Here is a 21351-nt window from a genome sequence, read left to right as displayed (position 1 = left end):
TCCCAAACTAAAGACACTCTGGGGAGAGGTCTTTGATGCTCTTAAAGAGCTTTTCCAGCAGGATATACCTCGGGATCCTGCTGTGGCTCTATTAGGAGTGATGCCTAAAGGATTGAATGGGGGGGGCAGAGAAACATCTTTTAAATATATTACTTACAGCAGCACTGAAGTGTGCAACTGTTAGATGGTTGAAACCAGCCCCCCCTTCATATAACAGATGGATCCAGAAGGTTTGGGACCTCTATCAGATGGAGCACATTTGTAAGCCCAGAACTGTCCTGGTGAAACAGAGGAAGGCTGGATGGAGCATAGGCTGGACTACAGGAGCACTGTGGAGAGTTTAAACGACTCACTGACGCAACGGGACGTCTTTGAATTGATGCCGGCTTTATAGAAAAGAGGAGGATAGAAAAGGAGAAGAAACGGTTACGGCAGAATAACATCTCCTGGCATCATACACCATGATGCCAGAGGTAGTTTCCAATAATACAGTTTTTGGGCCAATTTTTCTCTCAGACATATTTTCACAGTGTGCCATCAGGATTTGACAGGATTCAGACTGGATGGGATTCACGGTCTCTGTCACGGCGACTTTCTGTGAAAAAGAGGATTTCCTTTGCACCCAGACACAGTCCCAAAGAAATGAGAAGAAAATGAGTCCAAAGGAACTTGGCAAAGCCAGTAAAGGTCTACAGTTGTCAGAAATAAGGTGAGACTGTGAGAATGAAGGTGTTGCTGATACCGGCCAACCGCACTGTAGCTCACAGAAAACTTCATCCAATGATCACAGAAGAAACCGCAGTCTCTTTCCACTCGATCCAGGTGGGAGGCTCGCCATCAAACCCACATCTGAACCACTTCACCATAAACCATCAAAGAAGGTGGGGGAGAAAAGAACCTGTGGCGTATTCACAAAGCTCTTTATCTCAGCGCTAGGAGTGCTCCGAACTCGCGCTAAAACATTTTACGGAGGAGTTTTTCCTTCAAAGTCATTCAAAAAGCTGCTGAGACCTCCTCACACTGAGGATAAATCCCTCAGAGTTCACTGAGAGCGACGCACCGCTGCTGTGGAGTACGGCGACTCTCAGCGAAACTCTTCCACAACATCCCACAAACGAGCCCTAAATGAAGGAAAAGGAGGAACCAGCCGAGGCTACGATGAGCTCCTATCAAACAGTTGTGGACAGAGCAGCTAGCAGAACACGATGATGACGTTCTGCGCGTTAAAGAGAGAAAGAGAAAGCAAACAACACAAATACGTCCACTGCATTAAATCAGCGTTTGCACCATGCAAATGATCCATTATCCAGTGAGCAGATTTCCAGCATTTAAAGCCTTTAAATATCAGCCGTTCAAGTCCTCCTTCATGATGAGTGAAACAGGCGAAGACATCGCCAAACGCAGGCGAAAGTCCAACTGGTCCCAGGACCAGCTGCTACTGCTGGCCCAGTTTGTGCTGCAGAGGAGAGGGATTATTAAGGGGAACTTTGGCTCTGGGGGAAGAGCAGTAAAAAGTAAAGAGAAGCGTGGGAAGGAATATGCCTCAGCACGCTCCCAGCAGTGCGTCGCTGTACTGAGGACTGCGAGAAGCGATGTTATGCCCTGCAATCACAGCGCAGGCTCCAGACTGCAGGCCTTAAGAGAGCCGCCGCAGCTGCAGCTATGTCCTTTTTAACATTGCTCGCATTTATTTGGGACATGCATTTGCATGAGCTGCTTGACTCATTTGAATTTCCCCCACTGGGGGATGAATAAAGTATTTTCTGTTCTATTAAACATACAATTAGTAAAGGCTACAGCGGCACGAAAGGTTGTGAATGAAGCTGATATTTAATTTGTTGGAGGAGGATCTGCACCAAAGCCATCGTCTCCAGAACATTTGGTGTCGCTGCAGCCATTTTCCGACTCTTTGTGAACAGGTCTTACTGAGTTAGGAGTCCTCTGGAGGACTTTAAGCTCTCCTACAGTTAGGAGCTACTTTTAGGCTGAAGATCCTTTGTGAATACGGCCACTGACCTGTTGATAGACCGGTTCAGAGACTTGTATGAATCTCATTTTCTTCTTCAGTTTAGAACTGAAATATGTAACAATAAAGAAATATTCCTTTCAAAACCTTTTAACAGGGCAGCTTGGATATGAAGTCCCATCACAAGCTATTTAACACATTTAAGCTCTTGAAAAACTTCCTGAAACTATGTTCAAAGCAGCAATGCATGAAATGTCTCAGAACTGTACATATTACCTGAGAATAAAAGTGCAAAAATACAGAAAAAAACTCTTTGTGGCGCATAATCATCATGCTCACCGATCTCTGGATGGATTGAGCTCAGGCACACAGCGTGATGGATAACCACAAGATTGTTGCTTCTCTGAGCGAGAGCAGAGCAAAACTCTATGCTTTGGATCCCAGCCACTGCCACGCCGCAGCCACGTGACGCTTCAGCTAGCATTAGCACACGGAGGCTAACCGTAAGACTCTAAAGTGGATTAAACTCACTTCGGTAACTTTTAACCGGCCACCGCTCAGCAGCAGTATTTACGGCTGACTCTATCCAGAGCTCAAGCGGGAGCTTTCTGGCGTTATTTTATCCAAGAGCAAACCTTTTTCTCTGGTGATCTCTGAACGCACAGCTCCGCAGGAAGAGGTTCTAACGCGGGACAGGAAGTGGGTGGAACTGATGGCGCTAGAAGTGTTTTGATTGGTTTTGAGGTGTCTGATATTTACCACGTGTGCAAAGTTGTTTTGGGAAGTGATAAGAAGTCTGAGAACTAGCAGCTGTGTCGGGGAGTCTCGAGCTAAATCAGGACACTGAGAATAACAGACTCCCCAGTTAGTTTGTCCAGAAGAGGCTCAACAGATACGAACATCCGGGCTTTGTGGCTGCTGATGGGAACATGCAACATCTTCAAGGTCACCAAGAAGCGGCAGATTCTACTTAATGAGAGAAGCACCCACAGTAAGGCAGATTTTAGGGAGTTTTACCTGAGTTTGTGTGGATCCTTCAGTGCGGCCCTCAGCAGCTTCACTCCTGAGGCTCCTGGATGGTTGTAGCTCAGGTCCAGCTCTCTCAGATGGGAGGGGTTGGAGGTCACAGCTTCAGCCAGAGAAGCACAGCCTTCCTCTGTGATCAGACATCCTGACAGGCTGCAGACACACAGAACAACACTCATGGCAGATGGTACACACTATGCAGTCCATGCTCAGCATGGGTATATGTTGCCATTATAAGTGACAGTTCTGCAGATCAGCCTCTAAAGACTGAAACAATGACACTGAGGAATGGAGCGAGAGTCAAGCTGGGTGTGAATTACGGATTTTGACTCATCTACCAACTTTGGCTGGCTGTTAGATTATTACAGCATCCTAGCTGTGGTGCAAATGAAACCAAAGAAAAATCCCACGAGGGAGCTCCCTAATCCATAAAACCCACAGAGAACCCCTTCAACTGGCTGCTCTGAATGTGTCTGTTGGCTTTCAGCTCCAACAGGTCATGAGTATGATTTGACAAAAGACAACAAAAAGATCCTCTTGACAGGTTTTCCGTCGTCTTACAGCCGGTTGGAAACCTGACGAGAGACGGGAATCAATCCTGACCTGAGTGCTTCCAGTCTGCAGTTTGGATTCTTCAGTCCAGCAGACACCTGCTTCACTCCTGAATCCTGCAGGTTGTTGTTACTCAGGTCCAGTTCTGTCAGCCTGGAGGACGGGGAGCTGAGAGCTGAGGACAGAGCTGCACATCCTTCACCTGAGAGGTTACAGACGCTCAGCCTGAAGAGACAATTACAGAGAAAAAGAACCGCTGCCATCAGAATTAATCACCTCTAATGCTGAATGTGGACCGAAAGGCAGCTTATAGGGAACAGCAGCTTTATAAGCCTATGAACATTTCCGTGCAAGCTCAGTAAATCCTGAGCTTCGTTTTCATGGAACAAGGAACTGAATTTAAATACTTTGGTGTCCCTAAACAAGAAGAAGATGGAAAGCAGTGACAGCTACAACTCAGACTTTCTATCAGTGCTGTTAACACTTTCATCTGTTTTATCATGTGTTTGGAGAATTATTCTCACTCTGTGCTGAAGATTTCACCCTCTGATATCGTTTCCTTTTGGGATAAATAAAGTCTTTTTCATTTCATTCACTGACACATTTTAACTTCTTCTTTTGTAACATCGACTGTGACGACATGAACTCATCCCACTCTGCTGCAGCATGAACACAGCCTCACCTGAGAGTTTCCAGTCCACAGTTTGGACTCTGCAGCCCAGACAGCAGCTTCACTCCTGAATCCTGCAGGTCGTTGTTACTCAGGCCCAGTTCTGTCAGTCTGGAGGACTGGGAGCTGAGAGCTGAGGACAGAGCTGCACATCCTTCATCTGAGAGGTTTGAGACGCTCAGCCTGAGGAGAAGATGTTAAATAGTCCTAAATTTAGTCACATTTAATGAAAACAGTCAAATAAGGGACGATAATGATATGAAGCTACTCTGCAGCCACAACATCTCTGTAACTTCTAGTTAGGAGTCTCTGAATCTGGTGATATACACCCTGCTTTCATTCTTGGTATTTTATAGTGATGTTTTAATGGACTTTAATTACTAATCCACAGCAGAGATGATGAAAATGTCTCCCATCGGCCACAAATATCTCACTGTACACAGAAACACTTTATCTGTGATTCATAAAGGCTGATCCACAAATATACAGATTAATCTGTAGTTTCATGCTTTAAAATGGAAGAAAAACACATGCAGAGAGTAAATTAAAATGTCACATGACTGATCACATGACCGATCAGCTGCTGGATGCAGCAGAGGAGCAGGAGCTGTTCAGCCTCTCATCTTTGCCTGGAAATGGAAATGACACGCTACAACAAATATTCTGAATATTTCCTGTAACTCTACCAGACTATAAGTAAATGTTCCAGCCACAGTTCATGTGTGTGCTGTGCTGTGCACACTCGGTCAGAGGAAAGTGACACAGATCTGGAAGCATTTTACTTTGTGGCTTTTAAAAAAGATCTGAAGATGTTTTCAGGTTCTTGCATCACAGAGACTGTATGAAGCTGAACCAGCAGAGAAACCTGACCTGAGAGCTTCCAGGTTACAGTGTGGACTCTGCAGTCCATCAGACAGCTGCTTCACTCCTGAGTCGTAGATCCTCAGGTCCAGTTCTGTCAGGCTGGAGGACGGGGAGCTGAGAGCTGAGGACAGAGCTGCACATCCTTCATCTGAGAGGATACAGCCGCTCAGTCTGAGGAGGGAATAATGAGATAAATCTGTGACTTTCTCTCCTATAAAACCAGCAGCAGTATATTCATACACATCCCTCTATCTCTGCACTTACACAGCTTTGTTGGAGGCTTTGACCACTGGCAGCAGCCTCAGAAAATCCTCCTCTGAAGCAGAGTATTTCTTCAGGTCAAACACATCCAGATGTTCTCCCGATGACAGTAAGATGAAGGCCAGAGCTGACCACTGAGCAGGAGACAGATAACGTGTGGAGAGACTTCCTGAACTCAGGGCCCGTTGGATCTCCTCCACCAGAGAACGATCATTCAGTTCATTCAGACAGTGGAACAGATTGATGCTTCTCTCTGCAGACAGATTCTCACTGATCTTCTTCTTGATGTAATCGACTGTTTGCTGATTGGTCTGTGAGCTACTTCCTGTTTGTGAGCTACTTCCTGTCTGTGAGCTACTTCCTGCCTGTGAGCTACTTCCTGTCTGTGTCAGCAGGCCTCGTAGGAGACTCTGATTGGTCTGCAGGGAAAGACCCAGGAGGAAGCGGAGGAACAGGTCCAGGTGTCCATTTGGACTCTGTAAGGCCTTGTCCACAGAACTCTGATGGAGATATTTTAGTTTCTTTTTGTCTTTGAATGATTTAAACCTATTTTGTTGTTCTTCCATCAGATTAACTCCAGACTTGATGAAGGTCAGATGGACATGAAGAGCAGCCAGAAACTCCTGAACACTCAGATGGATGAAGCAGAACACCTTCTCCTGGTACAGCCCTCTCTCCTCTTTAAAGATCTGTGTGAACACTCCTGAGTACACTGAGGCTGCTGAGATATCGATGCCACTCTCTGTCAGGTCTGATTCATAGAAGATCAGGTTTCCTTTCTGCAGCTGCTCAAAAGCCAGTTTTCCCAGAGACTCAATCATCTTCCTGCTCTCTGGACTCCAGTGTGGATCTGTCTCAGCTCCTCCATCATACTTGACCTTCTTCACTTTGGCCTGAATCACCAGGAAGTGGATGTACATCTCAGTCAGGGTCTTGGGCAGCTCTCCTCCCTCTCTGGTTTCCAACACATCCTCCAGAACTGTAGCAGTGATCCAGCAGAAGACTGGGATGTGGCACATGATGTGGAGGCTTCGTGATGTCTGGATGTGGGAGATGATGCTGCTGGCCTGCTTCTTGTCTCTGAATCTCTTCCTGAAGTACTCCTCCTTCTGTGGGTCAGTGAACCCTCTGACCTCTGTCACCATGTCAACACAGCCAGGAGGGATCTGATTGGCTGCTGCAGGCCGTGTGGTTATCCAGAGGCGAGCCGAGGGAAGCAGGTTCCCCCTGATGAGGTTTGTCAGCAGCACATCCACTGAGGTGGACTCTGTAGCATCAGTCAGGGGCTCCTTGCTGTGGAAGTCCAGAGGAAGTCGACACTCATCCAGACCGTCAAAGATGAACACAACCTGGAACTGTTCAAACCTGCAGATTCCTGCTGCTTTGGTTTCAGTAAAGAAGTGATGAACAAGTTCCACCAAGCTGAACTTTTTCTCTTTCAGCACATTCAGCTCTCTGAAAGTGAATGGAAACAGGAACTGGATGTCCTGGTTGGCTTTGCCTTCAGCCCAGTCCAGAGTGAACTTCTGAGTTAAGACTGTTTTCCCAATGCCAGCCACTCCCTTTGTCATCACTGCTCTGATTGGTTCCTCTCTTCCAGGTGGGAGTTTAAAGATGTCTTCTTGTCTGATGGATGTTTCTGCTCTGCCTGCTTTCCTGGATGCTGCTTCAATCTGTCTGACCTCATGTTCATCATTGACCTCTCCAGTCCCCCCCTCTGTGATGTAGAGCTCTGTGTAGATCTGATTCAGAAGGGTTGGGTTTCCTGCTTTAGGAATCCCCTCAAACACACACTGGAACCTCTCCTTCAGAGCAGATTTAACTTTACGTCCACAAAGTTCTGAATGAAGACAAGAAATAACATCAGTAAACGGACATTTCCACCCTGTAAAGAATGAGTATTTGAACATGTGTTGTTCTGTGAGCTGAGACATCAGTAAATGTGTCATTTATCCAGCAGGTTAAATCTTTAGAGAAATCCTCTTACTGCTCTGCAGACGCTCAGCCAGCTCCTCCTGCTTCATTCTCCTCAGGAAGTGAACTGTGATCTTCACTAATGCCTCTCTGCTGCTCCTCTGCTCTTCATCCTCACCCTCCCTCTGACTCTCTAAGCATTCTGGGTAATCTGGACTCAGGACCTTCTGGATCTTCTTCAGCTCCTCCTTCACAAAAGTGAGCATGTTGTCCTCCAGCAGCTGGAACAGAACACTATATGAATGAGCCAATCAGGCTGAAATCATGGAGCCAAACATCAGATCCATGTTGGACACACTGACAATCCGCTGGTCTGCAAAGTGCAGCCTGGAGATGACTGTGAACACAATAGATGGAAAAGTAGCTGTTGTACATGTACAGACCATAAATATGGAGTCCAGCTGTGTCTGATGCTGCTGGGCAGACTGACCACTGGGAACCTCTGAGCTCTGCTGGTCCACTCTGTGGAGGAATGATGAAGAATGAGCTCACATTGTGTCTGTCCACACAGAGACAAACACAAGGTAAAGGTCCATGAAGGGATGTGTGGATGTGAACAGTGAACGCAGCCATAAAGCAGCTGATTAACTCTGAAGCTGCACATCAGCAGCATCTGTGTCCCAGAAGATAAGAGCTCAGTGTGTCTCTAACAGTGGGAGGAAGCTGATGTCAGATGAAGCAGTTTGAGGAGGAAGGGACACAGACAGAAGAAGATGTTTGTTTGGTGAAGAGCATGAAATCATTTCAGATCCTTCTAAAAAGCAGCCCACATTGTTCAGAAGATTTATTTTAGAACCAGCTCCTCTATAATAAATATCATTCTTAATATTTCACCTGTTTTAACATCCATTCTTTCCACTCTGACAGTTTCACATGTGAACATGAAATGATGTGAATAAGAGCTCACAATAAGAACTGTTCAGAGTGACTCTGGAACATTTTACAGTGTTACACCATTTACTCTCAGCTCACCTCGGAGACCGCTGGTCTGATTTAAAGTTAATAAAATCAGGCATCGACCTGTCGCTCCTCATGGACACACAGCTGGGTTCAGGTTCAGGTTCAGGTTCAGGTCTCTGAAAGCTGCTGATAGGGGAAAAAAACACTTGTTTCATTTAAATTTACATGTTCAGTAAAATTCAGTTTGGATTAAAAAGTAAAAATGTGACATTTATGGTTTTAAAATATTAAATCACTGCGATGACATCACTGCGATGACATCACTCTTCTGCTGCACACCACACTCCTCCTTTGTGAGTTTTGGTTTGGTTTGGGATGGTCAGTTCAGTTTAAAGAGGATTTTGGTTGTTTTACCTTCAGCAGTTAGACGCGTCCCTTAAATGTTAAGAAAGATTTCTTTGGTTTTGATTCTTTGTTGGTTCGAGTTTCACCTCCCGTCATAATTTCACCTTGGATTTTGGTTTCCTTAGTTTTATAATAAACCCTTTTAAATCATTTTTATGTTACCTCCCCTGTCGTAACAATCAGTGACAGTCAGACGCGATAAAAAGGAGCAGCAGGCCATATAACGGAGTGAACGGGGCTTAGAGGATGCAGCCTCTAAATAAGGCATTATCTGTCTTTATTTCACCAATACTTTAAGAAGAATGAATGAACCAACGACCCACGACCCAACAAGAATCAGACTGTGGACACATTTAGGTTTGATCTGGGATCATTTTGGAACTCTTGATTTTCCAAGTTTTCTGGAAGAAGCAGAGTTAGCCTGTTACCAAGTTTCATTTCAGTCTTTCAGGACAAACTTTTGTTGTGTTGCTCACTAATTTCTCAAAGCTTTAAGCAGCTAAGCAGCAGCCTGCTGACTGTTCCTCTCCTGAAGCTGGAACACAGCACCTCCATCAGCTGGATGGGGTTCAGACGTACAGCTTTTTAATTCTAAATAAATCTGTCTGTCCTCCTCCATCCAGCAACACCTGCCACCTGAGTGGAAGTTCCTGCCGACACTGTTAGAGCCAAAGCCCAAAGGTGCCACCTGCTGGACCAGCTGCTGTCCTGCAGACACCTCCTTGCATCTTCAGCTTCAGGCTTCCAGTCCATTGTTCAGATCAGCTGCTTTGCATTAAACCAGTTTTCTTTCTTCTCTGTTTCCCATTTAACATCAGTGTTCTGGTGATCCATTTAACCTTTGACCTTTTTCATGAGAACTGTTCATCTCTGTGGTGAAATCGTCTTCAGCTCTCACTTCTGCACTTTTAAAATTCAATTTAAGGTCCAATTAGGCTGGCATTCATTTAATTTAACTCTCAGAATGACTCAGCAACATTTCAAGACTTTTCCCTTTAAATCCTTTTGTTGTTTTTAACCCTTCAGCTTTTCTTTGCTGACACTTCTGCCTTTTTCAATCAGCTTCAAATCGTTTAATTTCTTTTTCTGAGGGAACTTTATCTGTGTCAGTGAAGGTGTACCTCTGAACATCTGGGTGGTGCCTTTTCCTCGGAGTATGTTTCATGGAAGTCTTCTGGGACTCAGAGCTGGGTTCAGGTGAGCCTGGGTTTTCCAGCTTCCTCCTAAACAACACAAAATCATTTATGAACATAGAAATGGATGTGAAACAGAGCTGAGCTCACATTAAACACATGCTGGAATAAAAGCTGTTCAGACCGACTCTGCTACATTTTACTCTGTGACAACATTTACACTCAGCTCACCTCTTAGAGGACGGATGTTGCTCTGATTTGAATTCTTCATAACGACCCATTGAGTTGTCGCTCTTCATGGACACACAGCTGGGTTCAGGCTCATTTTCAGGTCCTGGTCCAGGCTGGATCCTGTGAATAAAAAAAAAAAAAGCAATTTTGTTACGGTAATGAACATAATAACTAAAATTACTGTATCAATAAAAACATTTCTGAATGTTTACACTATGTGACTATTCTGAACTATTAATAGAACATGCATGGAAAAAATAAAAGGTCTACCTTTCATACATATTCAGTTATCATCAATTGAAAATGTGTTACGGTAATGAATTTATTTGGTCAATGACTCAATAAAACATTCCGAAAATGTATTAAAGAACGTGTATTGATCACTAATTTTAATTGAGCCAGTTAATTCAGACCCTGCTTAATTTCGACCTAAAATTGACCTAAATTTGTTTTTGCCAAAGTTAGGACAGTTTGGTGAGAATCACCCATATGAACATAGAAATGGATGTGAAACAGAGCTGAGCTCACATTAAACACATGCTGGAATAAAAGCTGTTCAGACCGACTCTGCTACATTTTACTCTGTGACAACATTTACACTCAGCTCACCTCTGAGAGGACGGATGTTGGTCTGATTTAAAGTTAATAAGATGAGGCATTGACCAGTCGCTCTTAAAGGACACACAGCTGGGTTCTGGTCCTGGTTCAGGTCCAGGTTCAGGTTCAGGTTCAGCTTGGATCCTGTGAATAAAGGTGGTTTGGTGAGGTGAGCTCTGACGTGGAGAAGAGTCGTGGACAGTTGGAGACGGGGGTCTCACCTCTGAGCTTTGCTCCGGCTCTCATGCTCCCCACACAGAGTGGTTTTAGTGTCCTCACACTGATCCATGCTGCTGGATTCACAGCAGCTCACACACTTCCTGCCTTCAGCTGCAGAGGAAACACAGATCATTCATGTGTCAGTGGATCTGATAATAAAGACGTGTTTCAGTCATAAACTCATCAGAAATGTCTTGTTTTAACATGCAGTGGACACATATGTTCAGCTTTCAGGGAGAGATGTTAGAGGCTGGTTCCACAGTCTGAGAGTAGAAACACGATCCTGAGTTAGAATTCAGGGTCTGTACACAGGAGAGCCTCAGAGGAAGCAGGAATACAACATGGCGTCCAACCAAACCGCTGCAGGATGTCAGCTTCACATTCTCAGTGTAAAACTTAAAGTCCTGCTCTGTGAAAACTTCCTCATACTGTGCACCTGAACATGTCAGTCACTGACTTTAATGGTCTGAAGCAGCTGTGAAACGCCGCAGAGCAGTAAGACATAAGTGAGCTCCTCTGAAATGGACTCCAAGCATGTTCCAGTGAAGCAGAAGTCTGTGGAGCTCTTTTCCAGGGAGTCCTGGCCGAGATATGCAGCAATAAACACAGAACACAGTCCCAAAAGCACACAGGTGAAGCACAAACCCAAGAAAACACAAGTGCATGCAGTGGAGTCAGCCTCAAGAACTCCGTTTGGATTTCAAAGCGCTCCATGAAATGCGTTCAGGTCATTTCAGTCTTTCTGCAACATATTATAAAAGCAGCAGAAAGAACAAAAGCACTTTGACCCGGTTCGGTCCGGACATCTGGAACAGAGAGCAACAAATCTTCTGAACGCTCATCATAATACTGTTAGCAGTTACACCCTCATGTTTCTCTACATTCATGTCTTTTCAGGTATCAGCAGGTGCCCGGATGGCCCACCAGCGCAGCCCAGTTCGAGGACGTTTCCGACCACATTAACGGGGGACAGCAGACAAGCTGCTATTTAAAGGATTATTCTGCAGATGTACAGCATGTGAAGACTTTGCTTTCAAATTCATTTCTGTTTTATTTTATAATTAAATTTGTTTGTGCTGCAAATAAATTCCCCTCGTATCTTTTTTTGTTCTGTGGCCCCATGAAAAACTCTTGTCCCCCCCCCCGGGCCCCCCGATAAATTTAGTCTGGAGCCGCCACTGCGCATAACTCGGAGAAACTAAATGCCAGCTTCCGTCCGTTTCCCCTATAAAAGCGAACAGGACATCCCATAGTTCCACATTAATAAGCCCTATTCTGCTCTCGATGTTTTCATGAGATCTGCATTGTTGAGAAATGTTTCGCTGTCATCTCATGACTCTTTCCACTAACATGCGGTATTTTATTCTATATTATTATTATATATCATATATATTATTATATTCCAGAGCCTGCTCTTCCTCTCTGCTGCCCATCACCCAGGAATCAATGGATCCGCAGCTTCTTCAGAACAATTCTGTCCAGATCTGAGCAGTCCAACTATTGTAGGCCAGAAGTTGTGTAAAGTTTAACAGCTTCGTTCAGGACTTATTGAAACGGCACAACATGGCGGACAGGCCGAGCCCAGCCGAGCCCAGCCGAGCCCAACCGAGCCGAGCCGAGCCGCTGCGTCCTTCGTCCCGACTTCACGGTTCCAGCTGCCAGTCCGGTTCCGTGAAGTTTGGAGCGCAGATTTCTGCCGGAACTGAGCTGCCAACAGCTGATGTTAAAGAGTCACACATTAAAAACAGCTGAAATTACCTTCAGACGGAGCTTCACACGGAGAATATCAGCTGCGCCACAACAGGGTGGAAAGTGAAACTAAACTGAGAGGTAACGCCTCGAAAGGGAGTTCTGATCCAGTTAGAGATCAGTGCGTCATAAACGGTAATCTCTATCATTACAGCCACAAATGAGGCTCTTTATTCAGTTATTTCCACTTTATTCTCCCTGTCAGCTCCTCCAGAACAGGATTTATTGAAGTCATTGTCTCTCCCAGAGGAAACACGTGTTTCCAACAGTTTCTCTGTTAGATCTGACGGTCAAAGCTCCGTGATGTCAGCTGTTTAACAGCACAGCAGGTGGAACTGAATTAAAAGAGAACCACAGTGAAGATTCAACACTGAGCAGCACGCATGTGGAACTGTGGTGTAAAGACGAGACGAAATAAAGAGGAAAAACGGAGCTTTTTACTGTCTGAAAAGTTCATGAACACGCAGAAAATCAGGAGGCTCCTTCTTTAAACTGAGAGCTTCACATTTGGCAACATTTCTCCACATTGTGAAGAATCCAAGCTGAATGCGTTCAGCTGTTGATGCTGATCACTGATTGGTCGTTTCCTCTGCAGGTGGAGGCAGCAGCAGCAGGTCACATGATGGTCATACAGGGTTAAAGAGGATGAATGAGCTGCAGGAGACGGTGTGTTTTAGGATGTCCTAAATATCAACCAGAAAGGCAGTCACTAAACTCCAAAAGGGCAACAACAACGGAGGTTATGGAGCTGGTTTTCAGTGTTGTGCCTGAACGCGTTCACTGATCGTTCACGAACTGTTCATATTTTGGGCGAACGTGAACTGAACGTACTGTATTTCTGTCAGTTGAACGCTATTGTGAACGCGTTCATTCTGGCGTTTGTCAACGGCGCTCTGTCACAGTTTAACTTTGCTAAAACACACAGAAAACAGGCGGAAAACATGGAATCTGGCAACACCAGCCACCACAGAGTCTCACCGTTCAGCTAAGTGCGAAGCATGGAGGCAAAAACGAGTGACGGCTGCACTACCTCATCTTTGAATGAAGACTTCAAAGATGTTTATAAAAAAAGTCAGTGATGACCCAGGTGGGAAAAATCTAACTTTTATTTGTAAACTTTGCCCGCCGCGTTCGAAGGAAAAACTCCTTACATCAACAGCAAACCTGACACGACACATTCAACTAAAGCACCCGTCTGGCCTGTAGGTATGTGCTCGTGAAAAAAAAATCCAAAGACACGGCAACGGCAAAACAGACCATCTACCACCCAAATGTTATTAACGGCGTACAGTAGCGGCTCCTTGCTCTCTATTGATGTTGTGTGCACCACAGCAGATTGCTGGCCAGCTGTGAACAAGGCATTTATGGGCATCACTATCCACTGGCTAAACAAAACTGATGTTTACTTATTTATTTGGGATGAATATTGCACTCTTATGGCCGAAGTTGTAGAACTTTACTTTTTCTTTGGGCAAACAAGTCAGGAAATAATACATTCCCCAAAAAATAAAAGTGATTTATTGAACAAATAAATAATGTTTAAATGTTTTGCACTTTGAAGTTGTAATTTGGTATATTTCTCCAGTCTTGCTTTCTTTAGGTTCCTTTTGGGGGTAAAAGCTGCAGCTGGCTACTAGTGTGGACTGAATAGGTGGCAACAAATGGGGAAATGCCAGTATTATGAGGGCTGTCCTCTCAATGCCAATGTAAACCCTGGTCGGATAAAGATTCAAAATTGGATACGAAGATGAAATCTGACACATAGTTTCATTGTTAAAATAATTGCGGTCTGTGGTACGATATGGGCTGTGGCAATAATTTAGAAAAGTAATAGCTTGCAACAACAAATTGAAAAAAAAAGAACTATGAACTGGATCATTTTTGGAACTGTAAACTTAGTTAAAATATTTGAGCCATGAACTAAACTAGTTCATTTTAAAATTTGTGCACTGCACTTTGAACTAGTTCAAAAACACCAGGTGGCGTTTAGGTTGAGCGAGTATTCACTTTCGGCCACCCGTGCCATCAGAAAAGTGTGCCAAATTGGACCATCCGCCAAAAAGGGTCCAATTCTGCATATTTTTTAATAACGAACGTTTGCCAAAGTGAACCCTTTGTTTACATGCTGCATTTTGGAACCCTTTTAACTGATAAAAAGTGTCCCATTTTTACTTGCTTCACTTTGGGGAACTTCTATCGGTTAAAAGTGCCCCATTTTTACTTCCTGGGGAGTGGGAACCCTCTGTCCACTTTGGGCCACCTTCATCTTTTAACAACACCAGGTGGCGTTTAGGTTGAGTTAGTATTCACTTTCGGCCACCCGTGCCATCAGAAAAGTGTGCCAAATTGGACCATCCGCCAAAAAGGGTCCAATTCTGCATATTTTTTTAATAACGAACGTTTGCCAAAGTGAACCCTTTGTTTACATGCTGCATTTTGGAACCCTTTTAACTGATAAAAAGTGTCCCATTTTTACTTGCTTCAATTTGGGGAACATCTATCAGTTAAAAGTTCCCCATTTTTACTTGCTTCAATTTGGGGGCTTGGGTCCCTGGCCTTGAACACTTAAGCACTCCTCCTCAGGAACACACTCCCGTCCGATCCCCCTTTTTTTACTTTGTAAAACAACCAGGCTCCAGGCCCCTGGTTTATGCATTAGGACCACATGACGTCACTGTCCAGCCGCAGCACTCAGGTTACCAGAACAGGTGGAGTAGGAGTAAAATCAGCGAAAGACCGAGAATTGACCTTATTTGAAAGATGCCAAGAATATGTTATGTTGTTGGCTGTGATAGCAGGTGACAAAGAAACCCTGAAATGCAGTTTTATTCCATCCCAAAGGACGCGACCGGCGGAATAATTGTTTGGCTGCAATAAGAAAAGACTGCTGGCATGATCCGAGTGAAACAATATGTTACACATATGTTTCCCTTCATGGATTTCAGCTGGCAGCGAGATAAAGTGGGAATGAAAGCAAACTAGCGAGTCAGGGTAACATAACGGTAAACTACCAAAATCACACGTTTAAAAACTGTTATTGAATTATCTAAATTTGCTGTGGTGTCATATAATTTCTTTGGCTCCAGGTGCCATATCCGTGATTCCTTCACTCATCCAGCTACAGCTACTTTTAAGGCATCCGCACTCTTGAAAGCCTTCAGGCTGTCTCGGCTGTAGGGGGAGAGATCGTGGATCAAGTAGATGTAAATATCCAGGAACGTGAGTTGTGGTTAGCAGACAAAATACTGTTGAGGGTAATAAATATGGGTCGCAACCAATGTCGTTGTCTCTCCATCTTGTTCATGTGTGAGGTGTGTACCGCCGTATCGAAACTGAGGAGAACTGTCGAATTGGACACAAATATGGCGGTGGTCTCGTGGACGTAAAGGTGTTAACAGAGGGAATGAGGCTGCTCTCTTTGGATTGATCTCTGTGCGTCACCCTGGCAGAAGCAAACAGTGAGGGGGCGGGGCTTGTTCCAAATGCTCAGCTGCTCTCCCATTGGTTATTACTTATGACATAAGAGACGGACAACGTTCCTACGGTCTTCCTGGAGGAATGGCAGCAGTGACACTTGGAACTGTTTACATTAAATCTGCAGGAAGATGCTGATAAAAGTGTGTAAAACTGTAAATGTAATTATTTGTCACATAAAGAGTATATTGAAATTATATGTAATTTTTTTTGTAAGGCATCCACATCTTTGTTATAGAAAAAGATCCTAACGTAAATATTGAAGCATATTTGGACCAAAACATTCTGATGTAATTCATAACCATATAGTTTCACTAATAAGGAAATATGTGTAAAGACAACAGACAACTACACTGTAATTTCTTAGTGTGATGCGTTATGAATGAAGTAATGACTGAATAGTTACATAGCTACTTTTTCAGGGGTAATGGCCCCTTTATGGACCCCTTGGCACCTTCTCGTGTATCGCTTTCCGCACAGGTCTGACCTGCTGCCCTCACATTAACAGACCGATGCAGCAGCGGCACTTTAATTTGGCTTTTTTATCTTTCATTAGCATGCCTGCGCAAACCATATTAACATATATTTCATGTGACAATATGAACATGTCATGTGGGATAGCAGGTACTGAACTCAAATGTAGGCACAGACGAGGCAGGCAGGTGAAAGAAATGAAAACTTTTAATTAAAACTGATTAAAAACATAAGTCATCACAAAAAAACAACTAATCCAACAAAGGGCAGCTGGGAGCTCAAAGATAAGGAAAAAAAATCCAACAAAAGATAAAAAAAAACAACTAAAACCATGAAGTAAAATAAAAGTCCATTTATTCTAATGGAGCTTTTCATGCAGAAAATGCAATAATAAAACAAAATAACTTAATATCCAAACGAGTTAGGAGAAAAAGGCACATCCATTTTTCTGACCTTTTTATAGAAAGCACATAACGTCAGACATTCTAGGGTCACTTTTCAGACCTGACCGCCCATTAAGAAGTAAACTCATCTCAGCTCAGTGATTCCTCTCTGATATCCCAGTTCATGACAGGCACAGCAACTAACCGCAGCTTCTGTGAACTGAAAGGTCTCAGATGAAGTGAGCTAAACAGTGAAAAGATGTTAAAAAGAAACACTGGCTCTTGTAACAACTGTAGCCTCCATCTTTGAAGCCAAGTCTCCCTTTTACCTGTAAACAGAACATTTAAAAACAGAAGCTGATCCCAACAACTATTCAGACCAACTCAGTTATTTGATACCAACTGGATTGGTGTAAATAGATTAAATTATTAAACACTGCTGATGATTAAATGTGACCACAGCATGATGCTGCCATCACCGTGCTTCACTCTATAGAGACGATGCTTTTAGGATAATGACAGGTGTTTGATTTTTTTTCTCATCCACAAAAATAAAAAATCTCCCCGTTGTCTTCTTTGAGCAGCGTCTCTTTGTGGTTCCCATCTTCATGGATCTAAAAGCGACCCATGAAGCTCCAATCCGGTCACAGCCGTGGAGCTTCAGCTTTGGCCTGTTCCATTTATGGACTGGATGGCGCCATGAAGCGTATTTTTTAATCACCCAAAACTAATCTGTAGTTCCCCAGAATGTTGTTCTTGACCTGTTTGGAGCTCTTTGGTCCAAACTGTACTTCATAATGGTGCTGCTTAACTTTCTGAAAATGTAACAATATCAGGTCACTTTACATATTTGGTTTGCAAAGGCCTTCAGTGTAGTTAATCTGAGGTGATAAGAGCTTTACTGTTTCTCTGCTCCAACAAACAGGAAGAAGAAGCTAACAAGAAATAATCTGTAACATCTTTTTTTTTTTTTTTAAATGGAAATGTTACTGAAATTGTGTTTCTGAATGACAAAGAGGGTCGTGTAGAGATCAAACTTTCTGACAGTATTGTCTGAACCGTAAATCTTTCTGACTCTAAAGTAAAGGCAGAAACACTGAAGAACCGGGCCTGAAACCAACTCCAAATCCAGGATGCAGAGGTTCAGTGAATGTGGTGTTGAAGGTGTGGAGGTGGATCAGTGTGTCAGAGGAGACTCTGTAGAAGGACAGAGTGCCAGCAGGATGGTCCAAATACACTGCTACTCTGTTAAAGACAGAGGAGGCGGAGGAGGAGGAGGAGGAGAGACGGACAGATGTTCCTTTGTTGTTGTGGTAGGCAGAGCAGATACCATCAGAGCAGAACAGACTCCAGGACTGCGGATTGTATCCAAACTCACAGGCATCACTGTCTCCTTTTCTGCCGATTCCTCTGTAACTCACTGATATGTGCGTCCTCCCTTTCCGCTCCACCTCCCAGTAATGCCGACCAGTCAGAACATCTTCACACAGCAGCTGACGACACCAGTCAAATCTGTCTGGATGATCGGGATATGGCTGAACCTCCTCCACCTGTGTCACCTTCCTGTTGTTGTTGGACAGTTTCAGTTTCCTGCTCACTGTGTTTGTGTCGATGGTGAGTCGACAGGAATCTGATGGAGAGAACAAACACAATCCAGCTGCAGTTATTGATCTATCATCTGTTCACTTTGATCAGTGAGGGATGTGACAGTGAAGATGGCTGGATGTCATGAATCAGATGAAGAACACACTTACACTTCCTCAGACCTGGTGTCAGCCATCGTTCTCCAGCAGGCTCCACCCTGAAAGGAGGGGGGGGGGGTGGTCAGAGAGTCTCTTTCAGCATGCACACATGGACATTACATCATTACATGGCTGCCACACACTTTGTTCTACACTGAGAGAGGAACAGTCCAACATCTGGACACATACACTGGAATGGAGCATTTCTAAAGTTTAGAGCTGTGGTTTTCATTCTACTTTGTTAATCCAGGCTCTCCTGGAGCAGAAATGACTGTGACAAAAGGCAGAAGGTTTATGTTGATTCTAGGTTAAAATGCACGATGAACCAACTCTACAAGAGGAAATACTAAATAGATATAATTAAATCAATTGTACTGTTGCTAAATTTGACAATTAAAATGCCAACATATTTAATATCTAAATGCAAACCAAGAATTTTATGAGATCACATTTTTCCTGTTGTTCAACAATCCAAAGTTTAAACAGAGTTAATCAAGCACTGTTCTTCTTTTTTTTTTTTACATTGTCAGATGCCAACACAAACCCTTTTTTTGTACAGCAGCTGCACAACATCAGCACAAAAAAGACCTCCGTGCAAACCCATCTTTTTGGTAATGCCACAGATCAAACAGAGGTGGCTCAGCGCAGCATCAGTGTGTGCTTACAAACAGAGGGTTGGTGCTGTGGGAACAGTTTATTGGTTAAAGCAGTGCACCATACCGCCCATCACCCTCCTTAAATGGGCAGTATGACAGGGGCAAAGTTTGACTATATGCTCAACATCAGACTGAGCTACTAATCCTGCTTTGTGCTGCACCTCTCAGGAGTGATTTTTGAGTGTTGTTATTGTTGTTACTGGAACTTTTAGGCAAAAATGTTCACATAACACTTACATTCACCATGGAAAAAATATGGCTGTAGAGAAACAAACAAAGTAAATATGTCCAGTTCTTCCTCCTCTGTCAGACATACCTGAGAGTTTCCAGTCTGCAGTTTGGATCTTCCAGTCGAGCAGTGAGCAGCTTCACTCCTGAGTCTCCTGGATGGTTGTAGCTCAGGTCCAGCTCTCTCAGATGGGAGGGTTTGGAGGTCACAGCTTCAGCCAGAGAAGCACAGCCTTCCTCTGTGATCAGACAGCCTGACAGGCTGTAAAAAAACATGTGAAAACCACTTCTGGTATGAGTTTTCATGAATTGATTCTTCAGAATAGTCTCTAATATGTCATATCCCCGCGATATAAGTAGAGAAATCAAGAAAAAAAAGACTAAAATATTCTCAGAGGAATTGTACACTTACAAAACATTGTATTTCTGCTTTATGAATTAGCCTAAAAAGCTAAAACATTGGATCAATACTGACCTGAGAGTTTCGAGTTTACAATGAGGACTCTCGATTCCTGCAGATAGAAACATCACTCCTGAATCCTGCAGGTCGTTGTTAGTGAGGTCCAGCTGAGACAGATTCGAGGACTCAGAACTCAGAACTGAGGACAGAGCTTCACAGCTTCTCTCTGAGAGGTTACAGTCATTTAGCCTGTAAACGTAACGTAAATTAATTAAGACACAATTTACAACAAATACTCTCAACATGAGTATAAACTCACCAAACAATTAATTCTCAAAACCTCTCAAATCCTCCAAGTTCTTGAAGTAAATTCCTAGATATCCACCTGAGGAATCCCCTGCTGCTTCAGCTGGAAGATATAATCCCTCCACGAGTCTTAAATCATCCACAGAGCCTCCACCCGCCTGTGCTTGGTAGACCTCTAAAGCAAAGTGCCCAGAAGGCACCTTTGTCAGGTAAACCAGCATCTCTCTGATATGGAGAAGCAGCAGGGGAAGTAGAAACAACTCTAGAATTTCTGAACCTCACACCAAATTTCAGGTAAGATCTGTCAACCTACTTACAGCAGTTATTTCAGTCTATATAATAAGCAGTCTTGGTCTTGGAGTCAATACCCATATTCAATAGCCAAGCGAATGTGAAAATGTAGAACCAGTTATAAATCAAAACCTTTGCTTTATGGCTCAGCTTTTTCTTCTCTGCTGTACACCAACTGCAGCACTGTGGAAGCTGAGAAAAACCTCTGTTGTTCCATTACTTCTAAACAGGACCCTGAAATACTGCAATACTCAGTATTGGAGTCCGAGTGGACCCTGTTCAACACCTCAGTTGAGGAAGCATCTGTGCACAGTTGTGGCTTGTTGGTGCCTGTCACAGCGGCAAACCCAAGAACCCATTGGTGGACTCCAACGGTTCAGAAAGCCATCAGGTTGAAGAGGCCTTCAGGGCCTGGTTGGCTCCGGAGACTCCAGACACAGCAGATGGGTATCGACAAGCTTGAAAGGCAGCAACGGCTGCGGTTGCAGGAGCAAATTCAGTGGCATGGGAGGAAAGTGACTTTCAATAGGCCTCAAAGAGGTTCTGGGCAACTCGGGAATGGTCTTATTCAAGCTGTACTCAGCAGGAGTGGAGATCCTCTTACCTCGAATGAGGATATTGTTGGAAGGTGGAGGGAACACTTTGAGGAGCTTCATGCCTCCTGGACACAAGTCGGAGCCAGAGATGTCTGGGTTGTCCGTATCCATTTCTCTTATTGAGGTCACCAAGGTAAGGCCCTGGGGGTGGATGAAATAGGCCTGGAAATGCTTAAGGCTCTGGATGTTGTGGGGCTGTCGTAGCTGACACGTCTCTGTAATATCGCATGGACCTCGGGTGCAGAACCCTTGGA

General features: G+C 44.0%; 2 protein-coding genes across 2 annotated transcripts in view; both read right to left on the bottom strand.

Moving 5' to 3' along the window:
- LOC140291231 (uncharacterized) overlaps positions 1 to 21351 on the bottom strand; it is a 35678-nt gene that overhangs the window by 1736 nt on the left and 12591 nt on the right. Inside the window, exons 10-30 of the mRNA XM_072379400.1 lie at positions 19980 to 20153; positions 19593 to 19766; positions 18633 to 18679; positions 17963 to 18508; positions 13837 to 13894; positions 12836 to 12882; positions 12557 to 12588; positions 12405 to 12515; positions 11256 to 11378; positions 10801 to 10922; positions 10592 to 10723; positions 9983 to 10102; positions 9740 to 9841; positions 8286 to 8399; positions 7697 to 7775; positions 7327 to 7534; positions 5343 to 7179; positions 5085 to 5249; positions 4227 to 4397; positions 3596 to 3769; positions 2984 to 3145 (exon numbers count right to left, since the gene is read on the bottom strand). Coding sequence (XP_072235501.1) covers positions 2984 to 3145; positions 3596 to 3769; positions 4227 to 4397; positions 5085 to 5249; positions 5343 to 7179; positions 7327 to 7534; positions 7697 to 7775; positions 8286 to 8399; positions 9740 to 9841; positions 9983 to 10102; positions 10592 to 10723; positions 10801 to 10922; positions 11256 to 11378; positions 12405 to 12515; positions 12557 to 12588; positions 12836 to 12882; positions 13837 to 13894; positions 17963 to 18508; positions 18633 to 18679; positions 19593 to 19766; positions 19980 to 20153 — 4698 coding nt within the window. The remainder of the gene's footprint in view (positions 1 to 2983; positions 3146 to 3595; positions 3770 to 4226; positions 4398 to 5084; positions 5250 to 5342; positions 7180 to 7326; positions 7535 to 7696; positions 7776 to 8285; positions 8400 to 9739; positions 9842 to 9982; positions 10103 to 10591; positions 10724 to 10800; positions 10923 to 11255; positions 11379 to 12404; positions 12516 to 12556; positions 12589 to 12835; positions 12883 to 13836; positions 13895 to 17962; positions 18509 to 18632; positions 18680 to 19592; positions 19767 to 19979; positions 20154 to 21351) is intronic.
- The window catches only part of LOC140291215 (uncharacterized), a 67963-nt gene continuing 63372 nt past the window's right edge, over positions 16761 to 21351 (bottom strand). Inside the window, exon 13 of the mRNA XM_072379399.1 lies at positions 16761 to 17045. The gene's annotated coding sequence lies outside the window, so the exon portion shown is untranslated. The remainder of the gene's footprint in view (positions 17046 to 21351) is intronic.

The sequence above is a fragment of the Leuresthes tenuis genome, unplaced genomic scaffold (assembly GCF_036924035.1).
Source record: "Leuresthes tenuis unplaced genomic scaffold, fLeuTen1.0.hap1 SCAF_1, whole genome shotgun sequence".
NCBI classification, from domain to species: Eukaryota; Metazoa; Chordata; class Actinopteri; order Atheriniformes; family Atherinopsidae; genus Leuresthes; species Leuresthes tenuis.
The sequence above is the reverse complement of the archived record's forward strand: the minus strand, read 5'-3'. Positions and strand labels throughout refer to the sequence as shown.